General features: G+C 56.8%; 3 protein-coding genes across 7 annotated transcripts in view; all 3 read right to left on the bottom strand.

Moving 5' to 3' along the window:
- The window catches only part of GNG7 (G protein subunit gamma 7), a 60788-nt gene extending 52208 nt beyond the window's left edge, over positions 1 to 8580 (bottom strand). For all 3 annotated transcript variants that reach the window (XM_064734159.1, XM_064734157.1, XM_064734156.1), the window contains exon 1: positions 8482 to 8580. The gene's annotated coding sequence lies outside the window, so the exon portion shown is untranslated. The remainder of the gene's footprint in view (positions 1 to 8481) is intronic.
- A 3409-nt stretch (positions 8581 to 11989) lies between these two features.
- DIRAS1 (DIRAS family GTPase 1) lies at positions 11990 to 16135 on the bottom strand. Its single transcript, XM_064734376.1, has 2 exons — positions 15995 to 16135; positions 11990 to 13719 (listed from the first exon to the last, which is right to left on the bottom strand). Exon 2 carries the CDS (start codon positions 13701 to 13703, stop codon positions 13107 to 13109), a length of 597 nt encoding a protein of 198 aa, XP_064590446.1. The 5' UTR covers positions 13704 to 13719; positions 15995 to 16135; the 3' UTR covers positions 11990 to 13106.
- A 1707-nt stretch (positions 16136 to 17842) lies between these two features.
- On the bottom strand, positions 17843 to 26781 carry SLC39A3 (solute carrier family 39 member 3). Of its 3 annotated transcripts, XM_064734383.1 has the most exons (6): positions 26745 to 26781; positions 25971 to 26106; positions 24633 to 24928; positions 19226 to 21111; positions 18657 to 19149; positions 17843 to 18579 (listed from the first exon to the last, which is right to left on the bottom strand). In XM_064734383.1, the coding sequence occupies exons 3-4, from the start codon at positions 24837 to 24839 to the stop codon at positions 20377 to 20379; spliced, it is 942 nt and encodes a 313-aa protein (XP_064590453.1). In that variant the 5' UTR covers positions 24840 to 24928; positions 25971 to 26106; positions 26745 to 26781; the 3' UTR covers positions 17843 to 18579; positions 18657 to 19149; positions 19226 to 20376. The 3 variants fall into 3 exon arrangements, with proteins under 3 accessions (XP_064590453.1, XP_064590451.1, XP_064590452.1); XM_064734381.1 differs by having other exon boundaries at positions 17843 to 19149; XM_064734382.1 differs by having other exon boundaries at positions 17843 to 18902.
- Positions 26782 to 27183: the final 402 nt, after the last annotated feature.

Genomic DNA, 27183 nt, shown 5'->3' with positions numbered 1-27183 from the left:
AACCCAATTATTAAACCCAAAAAATTAAAGCCAATTATTAAACCCAATTATTAAACCCAAAAATTAAACCCAAATTATTAAACCCAAAAAATGAAACCCAAAAATTAAACCCAATTATTAAACCCAAAAAATTAAACCCAATTATTAAACCCAAAAATTAAACCCAATTATTAAACCCAATTATTAAACCCAATTATCCTCGTGACCACATTTGCTCAGGGGTTTGCAAGAGCCAATTAAAAGGGTAAAACTGGGATTAATTAATGAATTAATAATTAATTAATGAATTAATGATTGGGACAAAGCTCTCTCTCCCAGCTCGGCTTTCTTTATTTTTAATTTCATTTTAATTTGATTTTTTTGGGCTGAATGTGCCAATGGGCAGGCAGGGAAGTGGATTTGTGGGTTTGGTTCTGTGCCTGGAACACTGCAGGAATTCCAGGATATTGGAATTAGAGATTTCCAAAATTTAGGAATTCCAGGATATTGGAATTAAGAGTTTTCAGGAATTCCAGGATATTGGAATTAGAGATTTCCAAAATTTAGGAATTCCAGGATATTGGAATTAAAGGTTTTCACCACTTCAGGAATTCCAGGATATTGGAATTAGAGGTTTCCAAAATTTAGGAATTCTGGGAGATTGCAATTAGAGGTTTTAGGAATTCCAGGATATTGGAATTAAAGGTTTCCACTATTCAGGGATTCCAGGATATTGGAATTGGAAGTTTCCACCACTTCAGGAATTCCAGGATATTGGAATTAAAGGTTTTCATCACTTCAGGAATTCCAGGATATTGGAATCAGAGGTTTCCAAAATTTTAGGAATTTCAGGATATTGGAATTAGAGATTTCCAAAACTCAGGAATTCCAGGATATTGGAATTAGAGATTTTCAGGAATTCCAGGATATTGGAATTAGAGATTTCCAAATTTAGGAATTCCAGGATATTGAAATTAGAGATTTTCAGGAATTCCAGGATATTGGAATTAAGAATTTTCAGGAATTCCAGGATATTGGAATCAGAGGTTTCCACCACCTCGGGAATTTCAGGATATTGGAATTAGAGGTTTCAGGAATTCCAGGATATTGGAATGAAAGGCTTTCAGGAATTCCAGGATATTGGAATCAGAGGTCTCCAAAATTTTAGGAATTCCAGGATATTGGAATCAGAGATTTCAGGAATTCCAGGATATTGGAATTGGAAGTTTCCACAATTCAGGAATTCCAGGATATTGGAATTAGAGGTTTCCACCACTTCAGGAATTCCAGGATATTGGAATTAGAGGTTTCCACAATTTAGGAATTCCAGGATATTGGAATTAAAAGTTTTCAGGAATTTCAGGACATTGGAATTAAAGGTTTCAGGAATTCCAGGATATTGGAATCAGAGATTTCCACCACTCTAAGAATTCCAGAAAATTGGAATTAGAGGTTTCTACAATTCAGGAATTCCAGGATATTGGAATTAAAGGTTTTCACCACTTCAGGAATTCCAGGATATTGGAATTAAAGCAGGATATTGGAATAAAAGGTTTCCACTATTCAGGGATTCCAGGGTATTGGAATCAGAGGTTTAAGGAATTCCAGAAAATTGGAATTAGAGATTTCCAAAATTTAGGAATTCCAGGATATTGGAATTAAAGGTTTCCACCACTTCAGGAATTCTTGGAGGTTTCCACAATTCAGGAATTCCAGGATATTGGAATCAGAGGTCTCCAAAATTTTAGGAATTCCAGGATATTGGAATTGGAGGTTTCCACAATTTAGGAATTCCAGGATATTGGAATTAAAAGTTTTCACTACTTCAGGAATTCCAGGATATTGGAATCAGAGATTTCCACCACTTCAGGAATTCTTAGAGGTTTCCACAATTTAGGAATTCCAGGATATTGGAATTAAAGGTTTCCACCACCTCAGGAATTTAAGAATATTGGAATTAAAAGTTTTCACCACTTCAGGAATTCCAGGATATTGAATCAGAGGTTTCCACAACTCAGGAATTTCAGAATACTGGAATTAAAGGTTTCAGGAATTCCAGGATATTGGAATTAGAGATTTTTATCACTCCAGGAATTCCAGGATATTGGAATCAGAGGTTTCAGGAATTTCAGGATATTGGAATTAAGAGGTTTCAGGAATTCCAGGATATTGGAATAAAAGGTTTCCACTATTCAGGGATTCCAGGGTATTGGAATCAGAGGTTTCCACCACTTTGGGAATTCCAGGATATTGGAATCAGAGATTTCCACCCCTTCAGGAATTCCAGGATATTGGAATTAGAGGTTTCCACAATTTAGGAATTTCAGGATATTGGAATTAAGAATTTTCAGGAATTCCAGGAAATTGGAATCAGAGGTTTAAGGAATTCCAGGATATTGGAATTAAGAGTTTTCACCACTTCAGGAATTCCAGGATATTGGAATCAGAGATTTCCACCCCTTCAGGAATTCTTAGAGGTTTCCACAATTCAGGAATTCCAGGATATTGGAATCAGAGGTCTCCAAAATTTAGTAATTCTGGGAGATTGGAATTAGAGGTTTCAGGAATTCCAGAATATTGAAATTAGAGATTTTCAAAATTTAGGAATTCCAGGATATTGGAATCAGAGGTTTCCACCACTCTAAGAATTCCAGAAAATTGGAATCAGAGGTTTCCACAATTCAGGAATTCCAGGATATTGGAATTAAAGGTTTTCACCACTTCAAGAATTCCAGGATATTGGAATCAGAGATTTCCAAAATTTAGGAATTCCAGGATATTGGAATTAGAGGTTTCAGGAATTCCAGGATATTGGAATTAAAGGTTTTAGGAATTCCAGGAAATTGGAATCAGAGATTTCCACCACTTCAGGAATTCTTAGAGGTTTCCAACCCTTCAGGAATTCCAGGATATTGGAATTAGAGATTTCCAAATTTAGGAATTCCAGGATATTGAAATTAGAGATTTTCACTACTTTAAGAATTCCAGGATATCGGAATTGGAGGTTTCCACAATTTAGGAATTCCAGAATATTGAATTAGAGTTTTCAGGAATTCCAGGATATTGGAATCAGAGGTCTCCAAAATTTTAGGAATTCCAGGATACTGGAATTAAGAATTTTCAGGAATTCCAGGATATTGGAATTAAAGGTTTTCAGCACTTTAAGAATTCCAGGATATTGGAATTGGAAGTTTCCACAATTCAGGAATTCCAGGATATTGGAATTAGAGATTTTCAGGAATTCCAGGATATTGGAATTAGAGATTTCAGGAATTTCAGGATATTGGAATCAGAGGTCTCCAAAATTTAGGAATTCTGGGAGATTGGAATCAGAGGTTTCAGGGATTCCAGGATATTGGAATTGGAAGTTTCCACCACTTCAGGAATTCCAGGATATTGGAATCAAAGGTTTCAGGAATTCCAGGATATTGGAATTGGAGTTTTCAGGAATTCCAGGATATTGGAATTAAAGGTTTCAGGAATTCCAGGATATTGAATTAGAGGTTTCAGGAATTCCAGGATATTGGAATTGGAGTTTTCAGGAATTCCAGGATATTGAATCAGAGGTTTCAGGAATTCCAGGATATTGGAATTAAGAGTTTTCCACAGTTCAGGAATTCCAGGACATTGGACAATTCCACCTCCAAGCTCCCCACGGGCCCTTCACCCCCACACCAGCTGGGAATTCCGGGGCTCTCCCGGCTCTGCTGCTCCCAAACCCTCTGGAAGCTTCCAGAGCTTCCCTGGGGGCACAAACCCAACCAGAGCACCCCAATCCCACCCTGGGCTCAATTTGGGGCTGGGAATGATTTTATAAAGCGGCAGCTCCGACCCAAAGAGCTTCACCCACCCTCTGCCAGGGGCACTCCCAGTGAGGAAATGGCCCAAAAATCGGGAAAGGGACACCAAAATCAGCAAAGGGACACCAAAATCAGCAAAGTGACACCAAAATCAGCAAAGGGACACCAAAATCAGCAAAGGGACACCAAAATCAGCAAAGGGACACCAAAATCAGCTTTTTCCAATGCACAGAGTGTCCAGCTCTAATGGGACAGGGACAGCCACAATTCCCTCCCAGTGAGAAAACTGTCACCAAATCAAATCAGGAAAGTGCCACCAAAATCAAGAAAGTGCCACCAAAATCAAGAAATTTCCACCAAATCAGCTTTTTCCAATGCACAGAGTGTCCAGCAGGGACAGGGGAGGGAAAGCCACGATTCCCTCCCAGTGAGGAAAGTGCCACCAAAATCAGGAAACTGCCACAAAAATCAGGAAATTGCCACCAAAATCAGCTTTTTCCAAGGGACAGAGTGTCCAGCTCTAATGGGACAGGGACAGGCATGATTCCCAATGAGGAAACTGCCACCAAAATCAGGAAAGTGCCACAAAAATCAAGAAAGTGCCACCAAAATCAGCTTTTTCCAAGGAGCAGAATGTTCAGTTCCAATGGGACAGGGACAGCCACGATCCCCTACCAGCCACCAAATCAGGAAAGTGCCACCAAAATCAAGAAATTGCCACCAAAATCACTTTTTCCAAGGGACAGAGTTCAGCTCTAATGGGACAGGGACAGCCACAATTCCCTCCCAGTCACAATTCCTCCCTTCCAGAGTCAGGAAACTGCCACCAAATCAAATCAGGAAAGTGCCACAAAAATCAAGAAAATCCCACCAAAATCAGCTTTTTCCAATGCACAGAGTGTCCAGCTCTAACAGGGCAGGGACAGCCACAATTCCCTACCAGTGAGGAAAGTGCCACCAAATTAAATCAGGAAAGTGCCACCAAAATCAAGAAATTGCCACCAAAATCACTTTTTCCAAGAGACAGAGTTCAGTTCTAATGGGACAGGGACAGCCACGATCCCCTACCAACCACCAAAATCAGGAAATTTCCACCAAAATCAGCTTTTTCCAAAGCACAGAGTGTCCAGCTCTAATGGGACAGGGACAGCCACAATTCCCTCCCAGTGAGGAAAGTGCCACCAAAATCAGGAAAATGTCACCAAAATCAGGAAATTGCCATCAAATCAAATCAGGAAAATGCCACCAAAATCAGGAAACTGCCACCAAAATCAGGAAATTGCCACCAAAATCAGCTTTTTCCAAGGAGCAGAATGTCCAGCTCTAATGGGACAGGGACAGCCACAATTCCCTTCCAGTGAGGAAACTGCCACAAAAATCAAGAAAATCCCACCAAAATCAGCTTTTTCCAATGCACAGAGTGTCCAGCAGGGACAGGGCAGGGACAGCCACAATTCCCTCCCAGTGAGGAAAGTGCCACCAAATCAGGAAAATGCCCCAAAAATCAGCTCTTTCCAAGGAGCAGAATGTTCAGCTCTAATGGGACAGGGACAGCCACGATCCCCTGCCAACCACCAAAATCAGGAAAGTGCCACAAAAATCAAGAAATTTCCACCAAAATCAGCTTTTTCCAATGGACAGAGTGTCCAGCTCTAATGGGACAGGGACAGCCACAATCCCCTACCAGCCACCAAATCAGGAAACTGCCACCAAATCAAATCAGGAAACTGCCACCAAAATCAGGAAATTGCCACAAAAATCACTTTTTCCAAGAGACAGAGTTCAGTTCTAATGGGACAGGGACAGCCACAATTCCTCCCTTCCAGAGTCAGGAAAGTGCCACCAAATCAAATCAGGAAACTGTCACAAAAACCAAGAAAGTGACACAAAATCAGCTTTTTCCAAGGCACAGAATGTCCAGCTATAATGGGACAGGGACAGCCACAATTCCCTCCCAGTGATCAAATCAAATCAGGAAAGTGCCACCAAAAATCAGGAAATTGCCACCAAAATCAGTTTTTTCCAAGGGACAGAGTGTCCAGCTCTAATGGGACAGGGACAGGCATGATTCCCAATGAGGAAACTGCCACCAAAATCAGGAAATTACCACCAAAATCCCCTTTTTCCAAGGGCCAGTGTCCAGCTCCTTGGAGCCCAGGGCAGGGATGAGAACTGGGGTTCCTCGTTAGCCCAACGGGTACAGAATCAGAAATTCCCATCAATTTGTTTTATGGGATGTTTTTAGATTTTGGGGGTGTTTTTCTCATTTTTCCCCCCAAGAATGGGATAACTGGTGGGTACAGAGCCATAAAAATCACATTAATTTGTTTTATGGGGTGGTTTTCCCATTTTCCCCCAAAAAAATGGGATAAATGGTGGTTAAAGAGTCACAAATTTCCATTAATTTGCTTTATGGGGGGTTTTTAGTTTTTGGGGTGTTTTTCTCATTTTTCCCCCCAATAGAATGGGATAAATGGTGGGTACAGAATCACAAATTCCCATTAATTTGTTTTATGGGGTATTTTTGATTTTAGGGGTTTTTCCCCCCAAAAAGAACTGGATAAATGGTGGCTACAGAATCACAAATTCCCATGAATTTGTTTTATGGGGTATTTTTGGGGTGTTTTTCTCATTTTTCCCCCACAAAAGAACGGGATAAATGGTGGCTATAAAATCCCACAAATTTGTTTTATGGGGTATTTTTGGGGGTATTTTTCCCATTTTTTTCCCCAAAAGAACAGGATAAATGGTGGTTACAGAATCACCAATTCCCATGAATTTGTTTTATGGGGTATTTTTGATTTTAGGGGTGTTTTTCCCCCCAGAAAGAACAGGATAAATGGTGGGTACAAAGTTACAAATTCACATTAATTTGTTTTATGTGGCATTTTTGGGACGTTTCTCCAATTTTTCCCCCACAAAAGAACGGGATAAATGGTGGCTACAAAATCCCACAAATTTGTTTTATGGGGTATTTTTGGGGGTATTTTTCCCATTTTTCCCTCCAATAGAATGGGATAAATGGTGGGTACAGAATCACCAATTCCCATAAATTTGTTTTATGGGGTATTTTCAGGGGTATTTTTCCCTCCAATAGAATGGGATAAATGGTGGGTACAGAATCACAAAATCCCATTAATTTGTTTTATGGAAGGTTTTTGGGATGTTTTTCCCCACAAGAGAATGGGATAAATGGTGGGTACAGAATCACAAAATCCCAATTATTTGTTTTATGGGGTATTTTTGTTTTTTAGGGGTTTTTCCCCAAAAAGAACAGGATAAATGGTGGCTCCAGAGCCACAAATTCCCATAAATTTGTTTTATGATCACAGAGCTGAAACCTCGATGCCTGTGGACGTCCCACACAGCAGGGACACAAAGCCCTGTGGAACCTCTTGGGGATGAGGGCCTGAAGAAAAACCAAGCCATCACCAAAAAGGCCTCGAGTTTGCCAGGATTAACGGAGCTGCTGCCTCCCGTGCTCTGTCACACACCAAATCCCCTTTGGACACATCCACGAGAAGCTCACAGAGCTGGAAGGCGCCAATTTTCCCCTAAAAAAAATCAATTTAGCCACAATAATTTCCCCCAAGCAGCAGCAGAGGTGTCTGAGGGCAGACACAGCTCCAGCCCAGCTGGTTTGGGTTTGGTTTAAGGCAACAGGATGGGAACAAAGCTCAGGTTTGTCCCCAATCTCTGCTTCCCTGCACTTCCCCAACTCCTCAAGGTTCCCAATGCACAGCTCCAAGTGGAAGTGAGGAGCAGGAGACAGATTTTTCTCTCTCTCTCTCTCTCTGCCTTTGTCTGCGGCACCCACTTACCTCCTCTACACCTCAAGAGCACAAAACCCAGATCCTGCAGCCACCCCTCCTTTATGTAACCCACACAATTCCCCGATCCTCCACCACTCCAAGCCACCCTCAACTCGCCGGCGGGAAACAAACAAGTCAATGATGCCATTGCCCAGCTCCCCAATCTCCTTTTTCACCCCCAAAACCTGGGGCTGGTTCATCACGAAATCACCCAACTTGGCAAGCAGCTGGCACCGAGCCATGCCCCTCATGGATTGCCGCTGTCCCTTGTCACCTCGCCCACCCAAAGATGCCCCTCACCACAATTCCTTCATCCAAAACCTCCCAAAAATTCACCAGGGCCCCTCAGTGCACCCCCAAACCCCCCCACGTTATCTCCTCACCCCGATCTTGTGCCAAAATCCCCCCATGGGGACCCTCTGGGGGTCCCTCCGAGCCTCTCATGCCAACCCCCCCCCGCCCTGTGCCAGGCTCCAGCACCCCCAAACCCCCCCAGGACCCCCAAACCTTCCTCAGCCTCCCCCCGGAGCTGCCCCGCGGGTTCTCCCGTCCCACCCCGAGCCCCCCGGTACCCGGAGCCCCCTCCCCATCCCCAGGGATCCCCAACACCCCCAGCCCGCCCTGAGCCCCCCGTCCAGCCCTGCCCGGGCCCCCCACACCCTTCCCGGAGCCTCCCCGCCCTCCCCGGTCCCGCCGCCCGCCTTTACTCGCCCAGACCCCCCGAGCCCCCCGAGCCTCCCCGGCCCAGCCCCGCCGCCCCCCCCGGGCGGAGAGGGGCCCCGGGCAGGGCCGCGCCGAGGTGGAGGCTCGGCCAAGCCGCGGCCTGAAGCAGCCGGGCGTCCCCCCGCGCTGTCCCCGGCCGTCCCGCCCCGTTCCCGGCGGCTCCTCACCGGTACCGGCGGGAGCGGGCGCGGCGGGCGCGGAGCGGAGCCGCCGCCTCAGACACCGCGCGGCGCAACGCACCCTGCTGGCCCGCGGGCGGCGCCGGCCCCGCCCCGCGCGCCTGACGGACAGCGCCGCCAGCCAATGGGAACCCGCGGAGAGCGGCGCGCGGGGGGAGGGCCGGCAGGAGGGCGGGGCTTGGAGCGGCCGCCAAGTTCGGTTGCGGCGGCGGCGGCGCGGAGGGAGGCCGGGGAGGGGGCGGGGCCGGCGGAGGAGCGGCGGGAGGAGCGGCCAATCAGCGCGAGGGGCTGGAAATGGGGCGTGGCTTCATAAGTAGTTCATTAATATTAATAAGATGGGAGGGGGCACGTGGCGGCCGGGGCGCGAAGCACCGTGAGGGGACACCCCGGGACCCCCGGTCTGTGCTCCTCCGCAGCCCTCGGTGCAGCCCCACCGGACCCCGTCCGTGACCCGCTGCGGGGCTTGGAGCCCCCCAAATCCCCCAAACCATCCCCGGGCTCTGCCCAGCTCTGCGTACCGAGGGTCGCGGCCTCGCTCTGCCCCCACCTCGGGGAGCGGCTGCCCCCGGGGACCGAGGGGAAAATCCGCGGGGATGAATCAGCGGCGGGCGGGAGTGACGCTGGCGGCGCGGGAGCGGAAATCACGCCTTGAACCGGGGCTTTGATTCCTCCCGGGCTGCCACAGACACCGGGCGAGCGGGTCCCGGTGGTGCCTGGTCCGCGGGAGTCACCGTGGGGGGACACAGCCACGTCCCCATCGCTTCCCAGCCTGCACGGCCGCACCAGTACGCACCAGTAGGCACCAGTACGCGCCAGTTGCAGCTGCGATCCCAGCAGGAATTGAGGTGGGGAAATGCCGAGCCCAGGCTGTCCCCACCTCGGCGGCGACAGCGCTGGAATCGGGCTGAAAACTCCATAATCCTGTTAACGGGAAGAAGGCTGATTTTCCCCCTAATCCAGTTTGCTCCCGTATGTCCCGGCCCGCCGAGCCCTAATCCGCTTTCCCTGCAGATGGGCAGCCCCGGGAGCCGCGGTGTCCCCCCGGTGAGGGACACAAGGGACAATATTCCAGTGCGAGAAGCGATGCCAGGAGCTGGTTTGAGTCCCAAAATCTGCATTTGCGAAATTGATGGCCGCGGGATGCAGCCAGGACTGCTCGTGGACGGGAATTGGCTGCACCGCGGATCATCCCGGGGCTCATCCCGTTAATTAACGCTCAGGAGCTGCTTTGTTTAACGCCTGGACCCGGGGGAGGCTCCGGGCGCCCGGCAAGGATCATCCCTCCCGGTGCTGCGCTGATGTTTAGGGGCTCAGGATGGGGTTGGGGGGGGCTGCAGGGACCCAGAGCTTCCCTGGCAGCATCCCGAGGGACACCGGGGCTGCAGCAGGACCGGGACCGGAGCGGGCACAGGTCCCCATTAGGTGAGGGGAAATGGGAGGGGACAGAGGGGGCAAAGATGGGGAGGAGGGAAGGGGAGATTTTCTGCCCCCAAGGCGTTGTGGAGCCTCTGGAAGCGCTCTGAGTTTTGGTGTGATGGTGCCACCCCAAATACCTGAGAGTCCTGAGGGGTCCCAGCAGGCGGGGACTGGCACCAAGTGTCCCCATGTCCGTGTGTGCCTGTCCCACTGTCCTGCCCTGGCACCCACAGAGAGTCCCAGATCCCCCCGGGCCACAGAAGGGACACGGGGACAGGAGCAGGGGCCCTGGGCAGTGCCAGGGGGCTGTGACATCCCTGCGGAGCTGGTGCTGTCCCCACAGAGCTCAGAGCATCCCCATGGATCTGTGGCCATCCCACAGAGCTGTGGCTATTGCCACAATTCCACAACCATCCCTGTGGATCCATAACCATCCCTATGGATCCACAACAACCCACATTGATCCACAACAACCCACATTGATCCACAATCATCCCTGTGGATCCATCGCCATTCCTGTGGATGCATCACCATCCATTCCTATGGATCCACAACCATCCACATGGATCCACCACCACCCCAATGGATCCACAACGATCCCTATGGATCCACCACCATCTCTATGGATCCGTGACCATCCCTATGGATCCATGGCCATCCATCCTTGTGGATCCATCACCACCCCTGTGGATCCACAACTATCCCTATGGATCCTTGACCATCCCTAGGAATCCACACCATCCCTATGGATCAATCACCATCCTTATGGATCCACCACAATTTCTATGGATCCATGACTATCCCTATGGATCCATCACCATCCATCCCTATGGATCCATGACCATCCATCCCTATGGATCCATCACCATCCCTGTGGATCCGTGACCATCTCCATGGATCCATGCCATCCCCATGGATTGGTGCCATCCCCACAGATCCCGCTGTCCCCACGGATCAGTGCCATCCCCACAGATCCGTGCCCATCCCCACGGATCCGCTCCATCCCCACAGATCCGTGCCCTTGCCCGTTCCCCGGTGCCCGTTCCCCCCCGTTCCCCCCTCCCCGTTCCCGCTCCCGGAGCCCACGCGGCTCCCGCGCCCGGGGAGCAGCGCTGGTTTCCATGGCAACGGGCGTGATGACGCACGCGCCGCGCTCCCGCCCCCCCCCCCCCCCCCTTCCCGCGGGCACGGGCGGGGACAGCGACAACGCGGGAGCGCGCGCGCGTCACACGTGTCGCACGCACGTCACAGGCGGGCACGCGCGGCACGAGCGGGGCACGGGGCACGCGCGTGTCACACGCACGGAACACGTGCCACATTCGTGTCACACACAGAGGTGTGCACAAACGTCACATTCGTGTCACACACACACACACACACCTGTGCCCACTGTCACATTCGTGTCACACACACACACCTGTGCCCACTGTCACATTCGTGTCACACACAGAGCTGTGCCCACATGTCACACTCGTGTTACACAACCAGAGGTGTGCACACTGTCACATTTGTGTCACACACGTCACATTTGTGTCACATACACAGAGCTGTGCCCACATGTCACATTTATGTCACACACAGAGGTGTGCCCACTGTCACATTTGTGCCCCATACACACCAGTGCCCACTGTCACATTTGTGCCCCATACACACCAGTGCCTACTGTCACATTTGTGTCACACACAGACCTGTGCCCACTGTCACATTTGTGCCACACACACAGAGGTGTGCACACATGTCACATTTGTACCCCCAACACACACCTGTGCCCACCGTCACATTTGTGTCACACACACACCTGTGCACACGTCACATTTGTGTCCCACACATCACATTTGTGTCACACACACACACCTGTGCCCACCATCACATTTGTGCCCCACACACACAAATGTCACACATGTCACACATGCCCACAGCCCTGCACACACACCAACGTGCCTCACACCTGCACACGCGTGTCTGTGGCTGTCCCCAAGCTGTGCACACACACACACACACACACACACACCGTCACACTCACCTCGCCCCCTTCCCGTGCTCCCCCCGTGGCTCCCGCCCCGGCCGGGGGCGGCTCCGGGGGACGCGGGAGCGTTTCTCGTCTCTTTATTGAAGGAAGACTATTTCTAGAATAAAGGCTACATCGTCACCTTGTCCCCTGGGCGCTCGGATCCTCGTGTAAAAAGCCGGGGGGGTGCTGGGAGCTGGGGGGGGGGCTCGGCCTGCCCGGGGACACCCCCTTGGGGACACCCCCTTGGGGACACCCCGGTGGCGGCGGCGGGAAAGGAGCGGGGCCGGAGCGAGGGGACAAACCTCGAGGGGACGAGGGGCTGGTGACAGCGCGGGGACCCCGCTCCGGCCAGGGTGAGGGGGGGGGACAAGCGGGGCTGAGGCAGAGCTGGAGGGTGCCGGGGGTCCCCGCGGGGGGACTCTGAGGACGGGGTGGCACCGAGGGGGTGCGGGGGCAGCGGGGGCCCGGCTGGCTGCGGGGCCGGGGCTCTCCCGCCGGAGCTCGCCAGGATTGTGCTGGGTCAGGACCTCCCGCGGACCCGATGCTTTGTGCTTGGGCTGGCGGCTCCGGCTGCGGCACCGGCTCGGGGCTGGAGGGGGGCACGGGGGGCACCACGATGGGCCTGGGGGGCAAGGGGACCACGGTGCCAGGCTGGGGGGCTGCGGTGGCACAGGGGGCTGGGGGGGGGGGGCCGTGGCACCAGGACGGGGATGGGGGTTTGGGGAGGGGGTCACGGCACCAGGATGGGGCAGGGGGACACGGGCACCGCGCAGGGGCTGCCCCCGCCCCGGGTCTCTGCCCGCAGGAGCAGAGCGCTATGGCGTGGGGACGGGGGACGCGCGGGACTGTCCCCAAAGGGTGACACCGCCATCCCCACGTGGCACCGTCCTTCCCTCCCGCCAGGACCGACGGGGGCCGGGCCCGGTGGCTCCGGTTGTGCTGCGTGCGGGGGGGGTGGTCCGGGTGTCCCCGGTGCTGCCGTGCCCGGGGTGGGGGGGGGTGGCCGCGTGTCCCTCACCTCGGCCCCGTGTTCACCCCCGGCGGCCCCACACAGTCACAGTGATGGCACACGGAGGACGAGGGGACGGTCCCGCTGCGATGCCACTGCCACGTCCAGCCGTGGGCGGGAGGAGGGAACGGGAGGGGGTATCCGGAGTGGGGAGGGGGCGCGGGCCAGTCCGGGGCTCTACATGATGCTGCACTTCCCCTTGATTTTGTCTGTCCTCTTCTGCTTGCTGGAGCGCTTCCCGTCGATGGTGAGGCTGACGTTCCTCCTCTTCTCCAGGTTCAGCAGCTCCTGGAAGAGCTCCTTGACGTTGTAGTTCATCTTGGCCGAGGTCTCCATGAAGGCGCATTTCCACTCCTTGGCCATGGCCTCCCCCTCCCTGCTCTCCACCTCGCGCTGCGTCTCGTCGCACTTGTTGCCCACCAGCATGATGGGGATGCTCTCCACGCTGCCCTTGATCTGCACGATCTGCTGGTAGATGGGCTTCAGCTCCTCCAGCGACTGCTTGCTGGTGACCGAGAAGACCAGGATGAAGGCATGGCCCTTGGAGATGGACAGGCGCTGCATGGCCGGGAACTGGTGGCTGCCGGTGGTGTCGGTGATCTGCAGCGTGCACACGCTCTTGTCGCAGCTGATCACCTGCCGGTAGGTGTCCTCGATGGTGGGGATGTAGGTGTCGCGGAAGGTCCCCTTGACGAAGCGCAGCACCAGCGAGCTCTTGCCCACGCCGCCGGCTCCGAACACCACCACGCGGTAATCGTTGCTCTGCTCCGGCATCTTGGCCCCGCGGTGGCTGCGGGGGCACACGGAGGCGTCACCCCCCAACTCCGGCCGTGGCCCCCCTGAGATGCAGCCCCGGCCGGGAGCTGGGCTCGCTGCCCTTGGGTCGCCCTTGCCGCCTGGGGACGGGTGAGGCTGCCTTGGCTATTTTTACCGGCCGCCCGCCGTGGCCATATGGCCGAGCGCGGCCACCGGCACCGCAGCTGCTGCCCAGGCTGCCGGGGGGGCTCGCTGGGCAGGGACCCCCCCTCAGCCTGCCTGGGCAGTGGGAGCAGCTCTGCAGGGCAGCAAATGGCCCAGGGAGGTCACGGTGGCACCTGGAGCACCCAGCTGGGCTCTGTGGCCGGGTACAGAGGTGCCCTTTCACACGCAGGTTGTGCTGTTGGTGTCCTGTCACCCCTGTCACTCTGTCCCGTGCCATGCCATCCCTCTGCTCTGCTCCCTCCCCAGGGATGTGTTGGGGAGTGCAGGAAAGGAGCGTGGCACAGCCGTGGGTTGCAGGTGGTGGGTAGTGGGTCAGAGCCCCCTCATGCTGCCAAACCTCAGTGCCCACCCACAGGGGACACCTGGACCTGGGCAAGGTCCCCAGTGCCCCCCAGTGATGGGAGATGAGGTGGCACAAAGAGTTGTGTGTGCTGGGCCCTGCTCCCTCAGTGCAGCACCAGCTCTGTCCCACGAGGGTCCCCAGGGTGTGTGGGACCCTCACAGAGCCTTGGGGACATTAAACCCCCCACGGGACAGAGTTTCCAAAGGTGCCCACTCACAGGATGAGTGGGAAGGAGGGGAGGGAAGGGGGCCTGAGCACTGCTGAAGGACTGGCCCCAGCCAGCTCCACTCCTGCCACCCCAGCTCAGGTGAGGGGGACAGCAAAGTGCCCCAGACACCCCCGTACAGCAGCTCCTGCATCCCTGAGCATCTCTGCGGGAAGCAGCCCCTTCCCACCGTCACCCCATCCTCATCCCAGAGCACTGGGGAGTCTGGGCCCCACAAAGCAGCCCCAAACCCCGGGCATGTCCCCAGCCACCAGAGCCAGGCGAGGCTGGCAGCTGGAGGAGCCCAGGAGCTCATCCCACCGTGGGCTCCTTGGATCCCACCACGCTGGGAGCGTCACCAGCGCCGGGGGCTGGGGCTGAGCTGGCGCGTGGGAACGTCCAACCTCGGCCAGGGCTGGCAATGCTCCCACCCTGTCCCCCCGCTCCCATCCCACCTGTGTCACCTGCCTGTCCCACCTGTCCCATCCCACCTGTGTCACCTGCCTGTCCCACCGCTCCCATCCCACCTGTGTCACCTGCCTGTCCCACCTGTCCCATCCCACCTGTGTCACCTGCCTGTCCCACCTGTCCCATCCCACCTGTGTCACCTGCCTGTCCCCCCGCTCCCATCCCACCTGTGTCACCTGCCTGTCCCCCCGCTCCCATCCCACCTGTGTCACCTGCCTGTCCCACCTGTCCCATCCCACCTGTGTCACCTGCCTGTCCCACCGCTCCCATCCCACCTGTGTCACCTGCCTGTCCCACCTGCTCCCATCCCACCTGTGTCACCTGCCTGTCCCACCTGTCCCATCCCACTTGTTCCACCCGTCTGTCCCACCTGTCCACGGCACAGCCAAAAGTGCCCCCGAACTCACAGCCCAGGGGCTGGGCTGGACAGACCCTCACGGAACCGGGGGGATCTTTGGGGTGACCCCACGGCCTGTGCCCGGCAGCACCCCGACCCCAACAGTCCCTGGTGCCCGAGGGTCTGGCACCCTTTGCTCATGGGCAGGGACCACCCGGGACTGATCCTGCACCCCCAGAGCCCCCCAGCACTGGGGGTGACACTGGTGGGGACCCGGGGGTCAGGATGGAGGGCAGGGCAGGGGTGAGGGAGCAGGGGAAGGGCAGGGTGAAGATGGAGAGGCTTGGAAGGGCAGGATGGAGGGATGAAGGGGCAGGAGAAGGGGCTGGATGGAGGTCGGAGGAGCAGAGGAAGAGCAGGGGGGACGAGCATCCCGCTCAGGATGGAGATGGAGCGGCAGAGGAAGAGCAGGACACAGACGGAGAGGCAGAAGGGGCAGGATGGAGGGGCAGGAAGGAGATGGAGGAGCGGGAGAAGGGGCGGGAGGGACGAGCATCCCGCTCAGGATGGAGCCGCAGCGGCAGCAGGAGGGCACGGGCAGATGGCGGGGCAGGCTCGCGGGTCCCCCCGCGCCGCTCCCCGCCCCTGCCGGCAGCACCCCCGCTCCCCGCTCCGGCCGCGCTCCCCCGGCCCCCGCCGCGCCGGTCGCATTGCGGTGCCCGCCGCCTCACCGTGTCCTGCCCGGGATCCGCCCTTGGCTGCGGGCGGCGCGGCGGCCTCAGCGCATGGCCCGGCCCGGGGCGGCCCCGGCGCGGCGGCTCCGCTCCGCCCGGCGCGGCTCGGTGCGGCGGGGTCGGCGGGGCTCGGCGGGGCTGCGGCCGCTGCGGCGGGGCCGGCTCGGCTGGGCGGGCTCGGCTCGCCTCGCCTCGGCTCGGTGCGGTGCGGCCGCCGCAGAGCCGATCCCGCCCCGCCGCCGGCCCCGCCCGCCGCGCCCGCCCCGCCCGGGGCCCCGGACCCCCGGGCCCGGCCCCGAGCGGCTCCGGGACCCGGCAGCGGCGGGACGGGGACACACGGACAGGGATGGGGACACACGGACAGGGACACACGGACGGGGATGGGGACACACGGACAGGGACACACGGACAGGGATGCACACGGGCAGCGATGGGAATCCATGGGATGGAAACACAGGAACAGGGACAGACAGACAGACAGGAACGGGATGGGGACACACGGACAGGGATGGGGACACACGGACGGGGATGCACACGGGCAGCGATGGGAATCCATGGGATGGAAACACAGGGACAGGGACAGACAGACAGACAGGAACGGGATGGGGACACACGGAGAAGAGACTCAAACAGGGTCACACAAACAGGGACATGCGGGGATGGGGACAGGGACACACGGATGGGAACACATGGAGAGAGAGATGGGGACATGTGGGGGTGAGAGTGGACAGCCAGGCAGGGAGACACAGGATGGGGACACACGGACAGGGACACACGGACAGGGACCCCACACGGACCCTGCACAGGTGGGGACTGAATCCACATGAGGAGGGACAGTCAAGGGACCCGTGGATGGGGACAGAGCCCCACAGGTGTGACAGGGGACAGAGGGACAGGACAGACGGACACCAACGTCCCAGCCAGGCAGGGCACAGGTGGCACAGGGTGCTGTGAGCCCCCGTGGCAGCTGGGGGTGGCCTGGGCAGCCATGCTGGGCTTTGGGGACACAGAGGCCACGGTGCCACCCCAGCACAGGATCAGGAGCTTGTGACAGCGCAGGGCCTGTGTCACACACTGGTGTCACCTGCTCATGGCAGAGCCCCAAAACCCTTAAGGGGACACACTGGGGGTCCTGGCGGGGCTGTGGGACACTCAAGCAGTGGCTGAGCCCTCCCCCAGTGCCTGAACGGGAGCAGAAGTGCCCAGGGTGACCATGCCCAGCTCTGTGTCACACCACTGGAGGTGACCGATGGGGTCCCTGTCACAGCCGGGGTCTGCTCCTGCCTCCCCCCCGCCCCACTCCGGAGTGGCAGCAATTAAAATCCGCAGCCTCTATTAATAGCAGCCAGCGGGCACCGGGCCACGGTGGCACCCACGCGCTGGCACCGCGTCCCCAAGGGAACGGGGAGGGCACGGGAGGGGGCACGGGGACATCGGCCCGCCCCGCCCTGCGAGGTGACAATGCCAGGGGGGGTGGTGGCAGCCTCAGCCCCCCCTCCCGGCGCGCTCGGAGCCGGCCGGATCCTCCTCGTTAGAGGGAATGAATGAGCTCCCCTTGATCATTTTCCTGCGGCTCCTCCTCGTTCCATTGAGCCGCAGCTCCCCGCCAGGCCTGACGCAACGGGGCGGCCGCTCACGCAGGGCTGAATCACGGCGCTGCCGAGCGGGGGGTGCTGGGGGGGTCCTGGCCCCCGCCCCCGCCCTCAGCGGGGCTCTGGGGGGCTCATGGATGCCCGGGGAGGGGGCTCAGCCCACGCTGGAGCCGGGCACGTGTGGATGCCGCGTGAGCCGGACGCGGAGCAGCCATGGGGGACATCAAAAAAAAAAAGCGAGTGACAGCGAGGGGAGAAGGGCAGGGAATTTATTGGGAGCAGCAGGGCCTCCTCCTCTTCCTCCTCCTCCACCCTGTGGCAGCGGGATGAGGATGGGGGAGCTCAGCACCCCCTGGCACTTCACAGCCCCCCATCCCAAAGCGCAGCAGGAGGAGGGTGTGGAAGGGAGGTGACAGCCCAACAGGGGACACTCAGCACCGTGTCACCTCCCCCTAGGAGAGAGGTGAAACAGCCCCGAGGCTTCACCACGCCGAGGCAAATCACGTTCTCCTCTCATCCTGCTGCTTTGTGTCATGCCAGGCCCAAAATAACCTCCCTCCACACCCCCCCCTTTCCACTCCAGGTTTTCAAAGGAAGATTAATTGACTCGGGGATGTTGCAGCAATTAAACTAACGAGCCCCAGGATCTGTCAGATGATGCTCAGCTGCCTCCATATGCTGCAGCTGGGCCACCGCGGAGGCTCCGCGCCTCCTTCCCGCTGCCGGCGCTGCGCCATCCCCACAATTCCATCAGCGCTCCCAGGGCCCGGCCCGGCTGCTGCAGCAGCCAAAGCTCCGGGTAATTAAAATGCAGCCCCTGCCTGAGCCAGGCTGTGTTTCACAGCTGGGAGGGAGCACAGGCCCAGCTCCAGCCTCTGATCCCAGCTCCTCGCTCCCAAAGGCAAATCCAGCAGGATCAGGGGCTCCTCGTCCTCTCAGCATCATCTCCAATCACCACCCCAAGGGAGGTGATTCCATTCCTTTGGAAACCTGGAAAAGCCTTGGAGCAGCCCCTGATGGGAGCAGCTCAGCCCCCCTGATTGCAGAGATTCCATTCCTTTGGAAACCTGGAAAAGCCTTGGAGCAGCCCCTCTGATTGCAGAGCACTGAAAACACAAAGAGTTTGCCCCAAAACACAGCCAGGCTGTTTCACAGCTGGGAGGGAGCACAGTCCCAGCTCCAGCCTCTGATCCCAGCTCCTTGTTCCCAAAGGCAAATCCAGCGGGATCAGGAGCTTCCCAGGGGCTCCTTGTGGCTCTCAGCATCATCTCCAATCACCACCAGAAGGGAGGTGATTCCATTCCTTTGGAAACCTGGATTTGCCTTGGAGCAGCCCCTGATGGGAGCAGCTCAGCCCCCCTGATTGCAGAGCACTGAAAACCCAGAGTTTGCCCCAAAACACAGCCAGGCTGTTTCACAGCTGGGAGGGAGCACAGTCCCAGCTCCAGCCTCTGATCCCAGCTCCTCGCTCCCAAAGGCAAATCCAGCAGGATCAGGAGCTTCCCAGGGGCTCCTCGTGGCTCTCCACTCCTCTCAGCATCATTCCATTCCTTTGGAAACCTGGATTTGCCTTGGAGCAGCCCCTGATGGGAGCAGCTCAGCCCCTCTGATTGCAAGATCCATTTCCTTTGGAAACCTGGAAAAGCCTTGGAGCAGCCCCTCTGATTGCAGAGCACTGAAAACCCAGAGTTTGCCCCAAAACACAGCCAGGCTGTTTCACAGCTGGGGGAAGCACATTCCCAGCTCCAGCCTCTGATCCCAGCTCCTCGCTCCCAAAGGCAAATCCAGCGGGATCAGGAGCTTCCCAGGGGCTCCTCGTGGCTCTCAGCATCATCTCCACTCCTCTCAGCATCATTCCATTCCTTTGGAAACCTGGATTTGCCTTGGAGCAGCCCCTGATGGGAGCAGCTCAGCGCTCCTGACTGCACAGCACTGAAAACACAAAGAGTTTGTCCCAAAATATCAGTGCTGGGAATTGTTACTGCCCGTTTCCTGCAAGCTCATGGATTCCAGGCTCTGGATAAGGTGAGGATCTGCTGCATCCCTGGAAGTGTCCAAGGCCAGGCTGGACAGGGCTTGGAGCACCCTGGCACAGTGGAAGGTGTCCCTGCCCATGGCACTGGACAGGCTTTAAGGTCCTCCCCAGCTCAAACCATGCTGGGATTCATCCTCTGATTTTCAGAGGTTTTCCTTAGGGAATGCTCAGCCTATGGGCACAACACTGAGAAGGAAGCAGGGTAGAGGGGCCCGGCCTCATTTCTTCCATGAATCCCTGGAAAAGCTGAGCTCCCCCAGCCCCAGGTGGGGCACTGGAAGCTGTGTGGAGGCAGCAGGGCCTGGAAGGCCAGAGCCCCACAGGGATGTTATTTTTGGCAGCTCTTACAACCAGGTTTTACTCCCAACTAAGCCAGCGAAAGCAGCTTAGTGCAGCCTGGCAATTCCTGCTCTGCCTCCACTCCTGGCTGTTCCTCAGCTCCTCCTCGGAGCCTCCGGAGCGTGGCCGAAGGGAGGGAGGGAGGCACACACACATTCCAGGAGCTCTTGGGAGCAGAATTTACCCAGATCCTCAACGTTTGTGTCCGCTAATCCCTGCAGCCGCTCGGGCAGGGACAATCCCTCGGGATATTCCTCACTCTGAGCACACGGGAAGAGATTTCTCCTCCTGCAGGTCATCACGGAAACTCCGCCCGGCTTGGGCTGTTCCAGCGGTGAAAGGGGCGGCTCCTCCCGGCGCCGTGGGAGGGGAGAGGTGAGGTTTTGCTCCTTTGGCTTCCTGAGGCTCCCGGCTCACCACGGCACGAGCACCAGCCCGGCCAGCGCGGCGTAACCCAGCACCAAGCACAGCACCTTGAGCAGCCGGTGGCTTTTATCCTCCAGCTCCTTGGCCAGGATCTCGAAGAAGGTGACGAAGAGGAAGGTGCCGCCGGCGACGCCCTGCAGCAGCAGGGAGGCGATGCCGCCCGCGGCGCTGCGGCTGCTCTCGATGCCCATGCCCACCCCGATGCCCAGCGGGATCATCAGGCACACGGCCACCGCCAGCTTGGCCGCGTCCCTCAGCGCCAGCGACGCCTTGGCCATGCTGATGCCCAAAGCCACGGCCACCAGCGTTTCGTGCACGGCCACTCCCAGGAACAGACTGACCACTCTGCTGCCGTCCTCCTGCAGGCCCAGCGCCAAGCCCTCGAAGATGGAGTGGGTGCAGAGGGCAAAGACCAGCCCCAGCAGGCGGCGGGGCCCGCAGCGCGCCAGCTCGGGGAGGTGCAGGCCGGGCGGGTGCAGGCCGTGCTCGCCGTAGGGCGCGCGCCCGCGCGGCGCCGCCATGAAGGGGCTCTCGTACTCCGAGTCGCTGCCCGCGTCCGAGCCCGCGTTGAACGTCTCCAGGTCGATGAAGGACGGCTTCTCCTTCTGCAGGCTCAGGAAGAGCTGGTCCACGAAGACGGAAAGGAAGAAGCCGACCATCATGATGGTCTCGGCCACCGGGTAGTCCGTGCTCACGTTGTTCTGCCTGAGCACCTCATCGAGCTGGAGGGGAGGAAAAGATGCACCCTTAATCCCTCTGGAGAGAACCATTCCCACAGGGAATCCATCCCTTAATCCCTCTGGAGAGAACCATTCCCACAGGGAATCCATCCCTTAATCCCTCTGGAGAGCACCATCCACGGATCACCCTTAATCCCTCTGGAGAACCATTCCACAGGAATCCATCCTTAATCCCTCTGGAGAGAACCATTCCCACAGGGACATCCTAAACCCTTGGAGAACATTCCACAGAATCACCCTTATCCTTGGGAGAACCATTCCCACAGTGAATCCATCCCTTAATCCCTGTGGAGAGAACCATTCCCACAGGGAATCCATCCCTTAATCCCTCTGGAGAGAACCATTCCCACAGGGAATCCACCCCTTAATCCCTCTGGAGAGAACCATTCCCACAGGGAATCCATCCCTTAATCCCTCTGGAGAGCACCATTCCCACAGGGAATCTACCCCTTAATCCCTCTGGAGAGAACCATTCCCATATTTCCACAGGGAATCCATCTCTATCCTTCTGGAGAGAACCATTTCCACAGATCCACAGTGAATCCATCCCTTAATCCTTCTGGAGAGAACCATTCCCACATTCCCACAGTGAATCCACCCCTTTATCCTTCTGGAGAGAACCATTCCCACATTCCCATCAATCCACAATAAATCCAGCCCCTTTATCCCTCTGGAGGGAACAATTCCACAGATCCACAATGAATCCACCCCTTTATCCTTCTGGAGAGAACCATTCCCACATTCCCATCAATCCACAATAAATCCAGCCCCTTTATCCCTCTGGAGGGAACAATTCCACAGATCCACAATGAATCCACCCCTTTATCCCTTTGGGGAGAACCATTCCTACAGATCCACAGTGAATCCACCCCTTTATCCCTCTGGAGAGAACCATTCCCACAGGGAATCCATCCCTTAATCCCTCTGGAGAGAACCATTCCCACAGTGAATCCATCTCCATCCTTCTGGAGAGAACTATTCCCACATGGACACAGTGAATCCATCCCTTAATCCCTGTGGAGAGAACCATTCCCACATGGACACAGATCCACAATAAATCCACCCCCTAAACCATTCCTACATTCCCACAGATCCACAGTGAATCCATCCCCTTTATCCTTCTGGAGGGAACCATTCCCACATTCCCATCAATCCCCAATAAATCCAGCCCCTTTATCCCTCTGGATGGAACAATTCCACAGATCCACAATGAATCCACCCCTTTATCCCTCTGGATAGAACCATTCCCACAATGAATCCACCCCTTAATCCCTCTGGAGAGAACCATTCCCACAGGGAATCCATCCCCTAATCCCTCTGGGGAGAACCATTCCCACAGTGAATCCATCCCTTAATCCCTCTGGAGAGCACCATTCCCACAGGGAATCTACCCCTTAATCCCTCTGGAGAGAACCATTCCCACAGTGAATCCACCCCTTTATCCCTCTGGAGAGAACCATTCCCACATTCCCACAGTGAATCCATCTCTATCCTTCTGGAGGGAACCATTCCCACATTCCCATCAATCCACAATAAATCCAGCTCCTTAATCCCTCTGGAGGGAACAATTCCACAGATCCACAATGAATCCATCCCCTTTATCCCTCTGGATAGAACCATTCCCACAGTGAATCCACCCCTTTATCCCTCTGGGGAGAACCATTCCCACAGATCCACAGTAGAATCCATCCCTTTATCCCTTTGGGGAGAACCATTCCCACATGGACACAGATCCACAATAAATCCACCCCCTAAACCATTCCTACATTCCCACAGATCCACAGTGAATCCATCCCCTTTATCCCTCTGGACAGACCCATTCCCACATTCCCATTGATTCACAGTGAATCCACCCTTTATCCTTCTGGGGGGAACCATTCCCACATTCCCACAGTGAATCCACCCCTTTATTCCCCACAAGAGACAGGGACACTCCATCAATCCCCAATGCTGCCACATCCTTGGACAGCACCCTTGGCAGGGCACAGTGAATCTCTGCCTTGCTGTTTGATCTCACACCCCACAGCCTCCTCTGCATCCCAAAAACCTTCACTTCCTCCGTGGACAGAGGCAGGAGATGGGCACAGCTCCCCTTGGTGAGGGCCTGGGCACAGCAGAGCTGCTCCAGTGGGCACAGCCCCCTAAATCCACTCCCAGCTGAGCAGGAGGTGGGCACAGCTCCCCTTGGTGAGGGCCTGGGCACAGCAGAGCTGCTCCAGTGGGCACAGACCCCTAAATCCACTCACCCTGGGTCCCTGCAGGCTCAGATTAAGGCAGGAGTGGGCACAGCTCCCCTGGGCACAGCAGAGCTGCTCCAGTGGGCACAGCCCCTACAGCTGGGTCCCTGCAGGCTCAGATTAAGGCAGGAGTGGGCACAGCTCCCCTGGGCACAGCAGAGCTGCTCCAGCAGGCACAGCCCCCTAAACCCACTCCCACCTGGGTCCCTGCAGGCTCAGATTTGGGCAGGAGGTGGGCACAGCTCCCCTCAGTGAGCCCCTGGGCACAGCAGAGCTGCTCCAGTGGGCACAGACCCCTAAATCCACTCACCCTGGGTCCCTGCAGGCTCAGATTTGGGCAGGAGTGGGCACAGCTCCCCTGGGCAAAGCAGAGCTGCTCCAGCAGGCAGAGCCCCCTAAATCCTCTCCCACTTGGGTCCCTGCAAGCTCAGACTGAGACACGAGGTGGGCACAGCTCCCCTCAGTGAGCCCCTGGGCACAGCAGAGCTGCTCCAGCGGGCACAGCCCCCTAAACCCACTCCCACCTGGGTCCCTGCAGGCTCAGATTAAGGCAGGAGGTGGGCACAGCTCCTCTTGGTGAGCTCCTGGGCACAGCAGAGCTGCTCCAGTGGGCACAGCCCCTACAGCTGGGCCCCTGCAGGCTCAGATTGGGCACTGCTCCCCTGGGCACAGCAGAGCTGCTCCAGCGGGCACAGACCCCTAATTCCCCTCCCAGCTGAGCCCCTGAAGGCTCAGACTGAGCCAGGAGGTGGGCACAGTTCCCCTGGGCACAGCCCCTACAGCTGGGTCCCTGCAGGCTCAGATTTGGGCAGGAGGTGGGCACAGTTCCCCTTGGTGAGGGCCTGGGCACAGCAGAGCTGCTCCAGTGGGCACAGCCCCCTAAATCCATTCACCCTGGGTCCCTGCAGGCTCAGATTAAGGCAGGAGTGGGCACAGCTCCCCTCAGTGAGCCCCTGGGCACAGCAGAGCTGCTCCAGCGGGCACAGCCCCCTAAACCCACTCACCCTGGGTCCCTGCAGGCTCAGATTTAGGCAGGAGTGGGCACAGCTCCCCTCAGTGAGCCCCTGGGCACAGCAGAGCTGCTCCAGCGGGCACAGACCCCTAAATCCACTCCCATCTGAGCCCCTACAAGCTCAGACTGAGACACGAGGTGGGCACAGCTCCCCCTGGTGAGCCCCTGGGCACAGCAGAGCTGCTCCAGAGGGCACAGCCCCTACAGCTGGGTCCCTGCAGGCTCAGATTTGGGCAGGACACCCCCAGACCCACCTTGCCCCGGACGGCGGGCAGCAGCGCGTTGAAGCACGTGGCCAGGAAGACGCCGCCCCCGAAGGAGTTCCAGAGCGCCAGCAGGCGGCGGGAGCGCTGAGCCTTCTCGTGGTCGGCCTCGATGAGGCGCACGGGCAGCAGCGCCCCGGCCAGCAGCAGCACGCAGATGCCCAGCAGGCACAGCACCTTGGCCACCACGATCCTCATCGTGCCCCGCAGCCGGGCCCCGAGGGGACGCTCTGGGTGTGCTCAGAGCGGGGACATCGGCCTGGGTGGGACTCGGGGGGAGAGGGTGCCTGGGGATGGGGAGAACACAGGGAATTTTCCTGTATGAGCTGTGGGAAGTGGCAGGGAAAAGTTCAAACTGGATTTAAAAGGAGTTTGAAAGCACTGGAATTGTGGTCACTTCAAACGTGGAGGTCTTTGAGGCCAAGCCCTGTCCTGGGACACTTCCAGGGATGTGGCAGCCACTGGGAAATTCCTGACAGGGCCTCCCCACTCTCCCAGGGAGGAATTCCTTCCCAAAATCCCATTTATTCCCTTCCCAACATTCCATCTATCCCCTTCCAAAAATCCCATCCATCCATCCCAACTCTCGCACCAATCCCACATCCCCCATCCCCTCCCAAATCCCATTATCCCCTCCCAAAACCCATCCCCCTTTCCAAATCCCATCCCTCCCAAACTCCATCTATCCCCTCCACAACATCCCACTCATTCCCTCCCAAATCTCATCTATTCCCTCTCAAAATCCATCCCACTCTCCCAAATCCCACCTCCTCCCAAAATCCATCCATCCCTTCCCCAAAATTCCATCTATGCCTCCCCAAAATCCCACCCATCTTCCCCAATCCCACATCCTCCCAAATCCATTTATTGCTCCCCAAAATCCCACCCATCCTCTCCCCAAAATCCCATCCATCCCCTCCCCAAAATCCCATTTATTTCCTCCCCAACCTCTCACCCATCCCAGCCCCTGGCAATGGGGAGAAGCCATTCCTCATGTGCTGCCACCCCAATTCTTTGTCTCTAAGGGACAAAGAGAGGAATTCAGAGCCCATCAGGTGACACTGACTCACTGCAGGTGTGACCAAGCCCAAAATCTGGGTCCAGGCACAGCCACGCCTGTGCCAGGGCAGAGGGAAGGGATAAAATCCTCCTTTTCCAGAGCTCACACCTCTGGAACACACCTGGCTCCTCTCAGAAACCCTTTAACCTCAGGTTTTTTTCCCTTTTCCCCCCATATTTAACCCAAACCTGCCCCCACATCCAGCATGAATGGGGCTGGAGCAGCCCTGAGGGAAAGGAAGCCCCAGGAATATCTGGGGAACTCCTCACCTGCTCCTCCTGCACACCTGGGCTGTGTCCCCAGCCCCAAAACTGAACCAAGGGACCAGCTCAGCTCCTGCTCGGGTCACTGCCTCAAAATGAAGCATCCAAGCGATGAAAAATATTCTATAAAGCAGGCAGGGCTCTGTGGGAGGAGAAACAAAGGGGTTCCTCATTTGTGAGCCTCTAAATCCCAATGTTTCTGTTAAAAACTGGCTCTTCCAAGCTCTTTGAGGCTGTCCCATCGCTTTTAGAAAGGGGGTGATGGGGAAGGGGCTCCTCCCAGCCCACCCTGAGCCCACCTAAAGGGAGCAGAGATGAGGAAGGGGTGTCAGGAGGGTGGTGAGCAGCTCACATGGGCAGAGCTCAGCTGGGAAGACCCTCAGAGGGGGTCGGGGTCTGCTCTGAGCCCCTCAGGATGGGGAAGGGGCTCATCTCCAGCCCCTCACAGACAAATGGGGAGCGTCAGGATGGGGAGGGGGCCCAGCCCCTCACAGGAGCCCCTCAGGATGGGGAAAGGGTCCAGCCCCTCATGAGGAGGGGACCCCAGTTCCCCCCACAGGACCTTGGGGCCCCCCCTGACCCCTCACCCCCAGAGCGGGCCCATCCCCGGCTCCTCACACCAAGGCCGGGCTCCAGCCCCTCACACCGCCCAGCCCCTTCCCCCGCAGCCCTGGCTCCCCCAGCCCCGCTGTGACCCCGGGGTCCCCGGCGAGACCCCGCCATCCCCTCACGACCCCCTCGGCCCCGTTACCCCGGTAACCGCCCCCCCCCCTCACTCACGGCCGGCCCCGCTCGCTCCCGGCCCGGCCGCCCCGCATCGCCCGCCCACGGCGCCCTCCCATTGGCTGAGGCGGAAAAGTTGATTTGTGATTGGTCGATAGAGGTGTCAATCAACGCACCCATAGCACGGCGCGGGGGAAGCGGCGATTGAGTTCCGCGGGAAACGCGTCCCGCAGCGCTGGGTTCCGGGCCCGGGATTACCGGAAAACCGGGAAAAACGGGAATGGGAAAACCGGGAATCAGGAAAAAACTGGGAACCGGGAACGGGAAAACAATCCCTGGAACAGCGTCCACCACACCCACACCCCTTGCTCCTGCCGTTCTGTGATTAAACCGCACCAATGGCAGCTGTGGGGTGCTGCAGGGAGACCTGAGGCCTACCTGAAAATTCCCTAAAATTCCCTAAAATTCCATAAATCTCCTTTTTTTTTTTTTTTTT

This window comes from Zonotrichia leucophrys, chromosome 28, assembly GCF_028769735.1.
Source record: "Zonotrichia leucophrys gambelii isolate GWCS_2022_RI chromosome 28, RI_Zleu_2.0, whole genome shotgun sequence".
In the NCBI taxonomy this organism is placed as follows: Eukaryota; Metazoa; Chordata; class Aves; order Passeriformes; family Passerellidae; genus Zonotrichia; species Zonotrichia leucophrys.
Note: the sequence above shows the minus strand (reverse complement) of the source record. Positions and strands in the feature narration are given on the sequence as shown.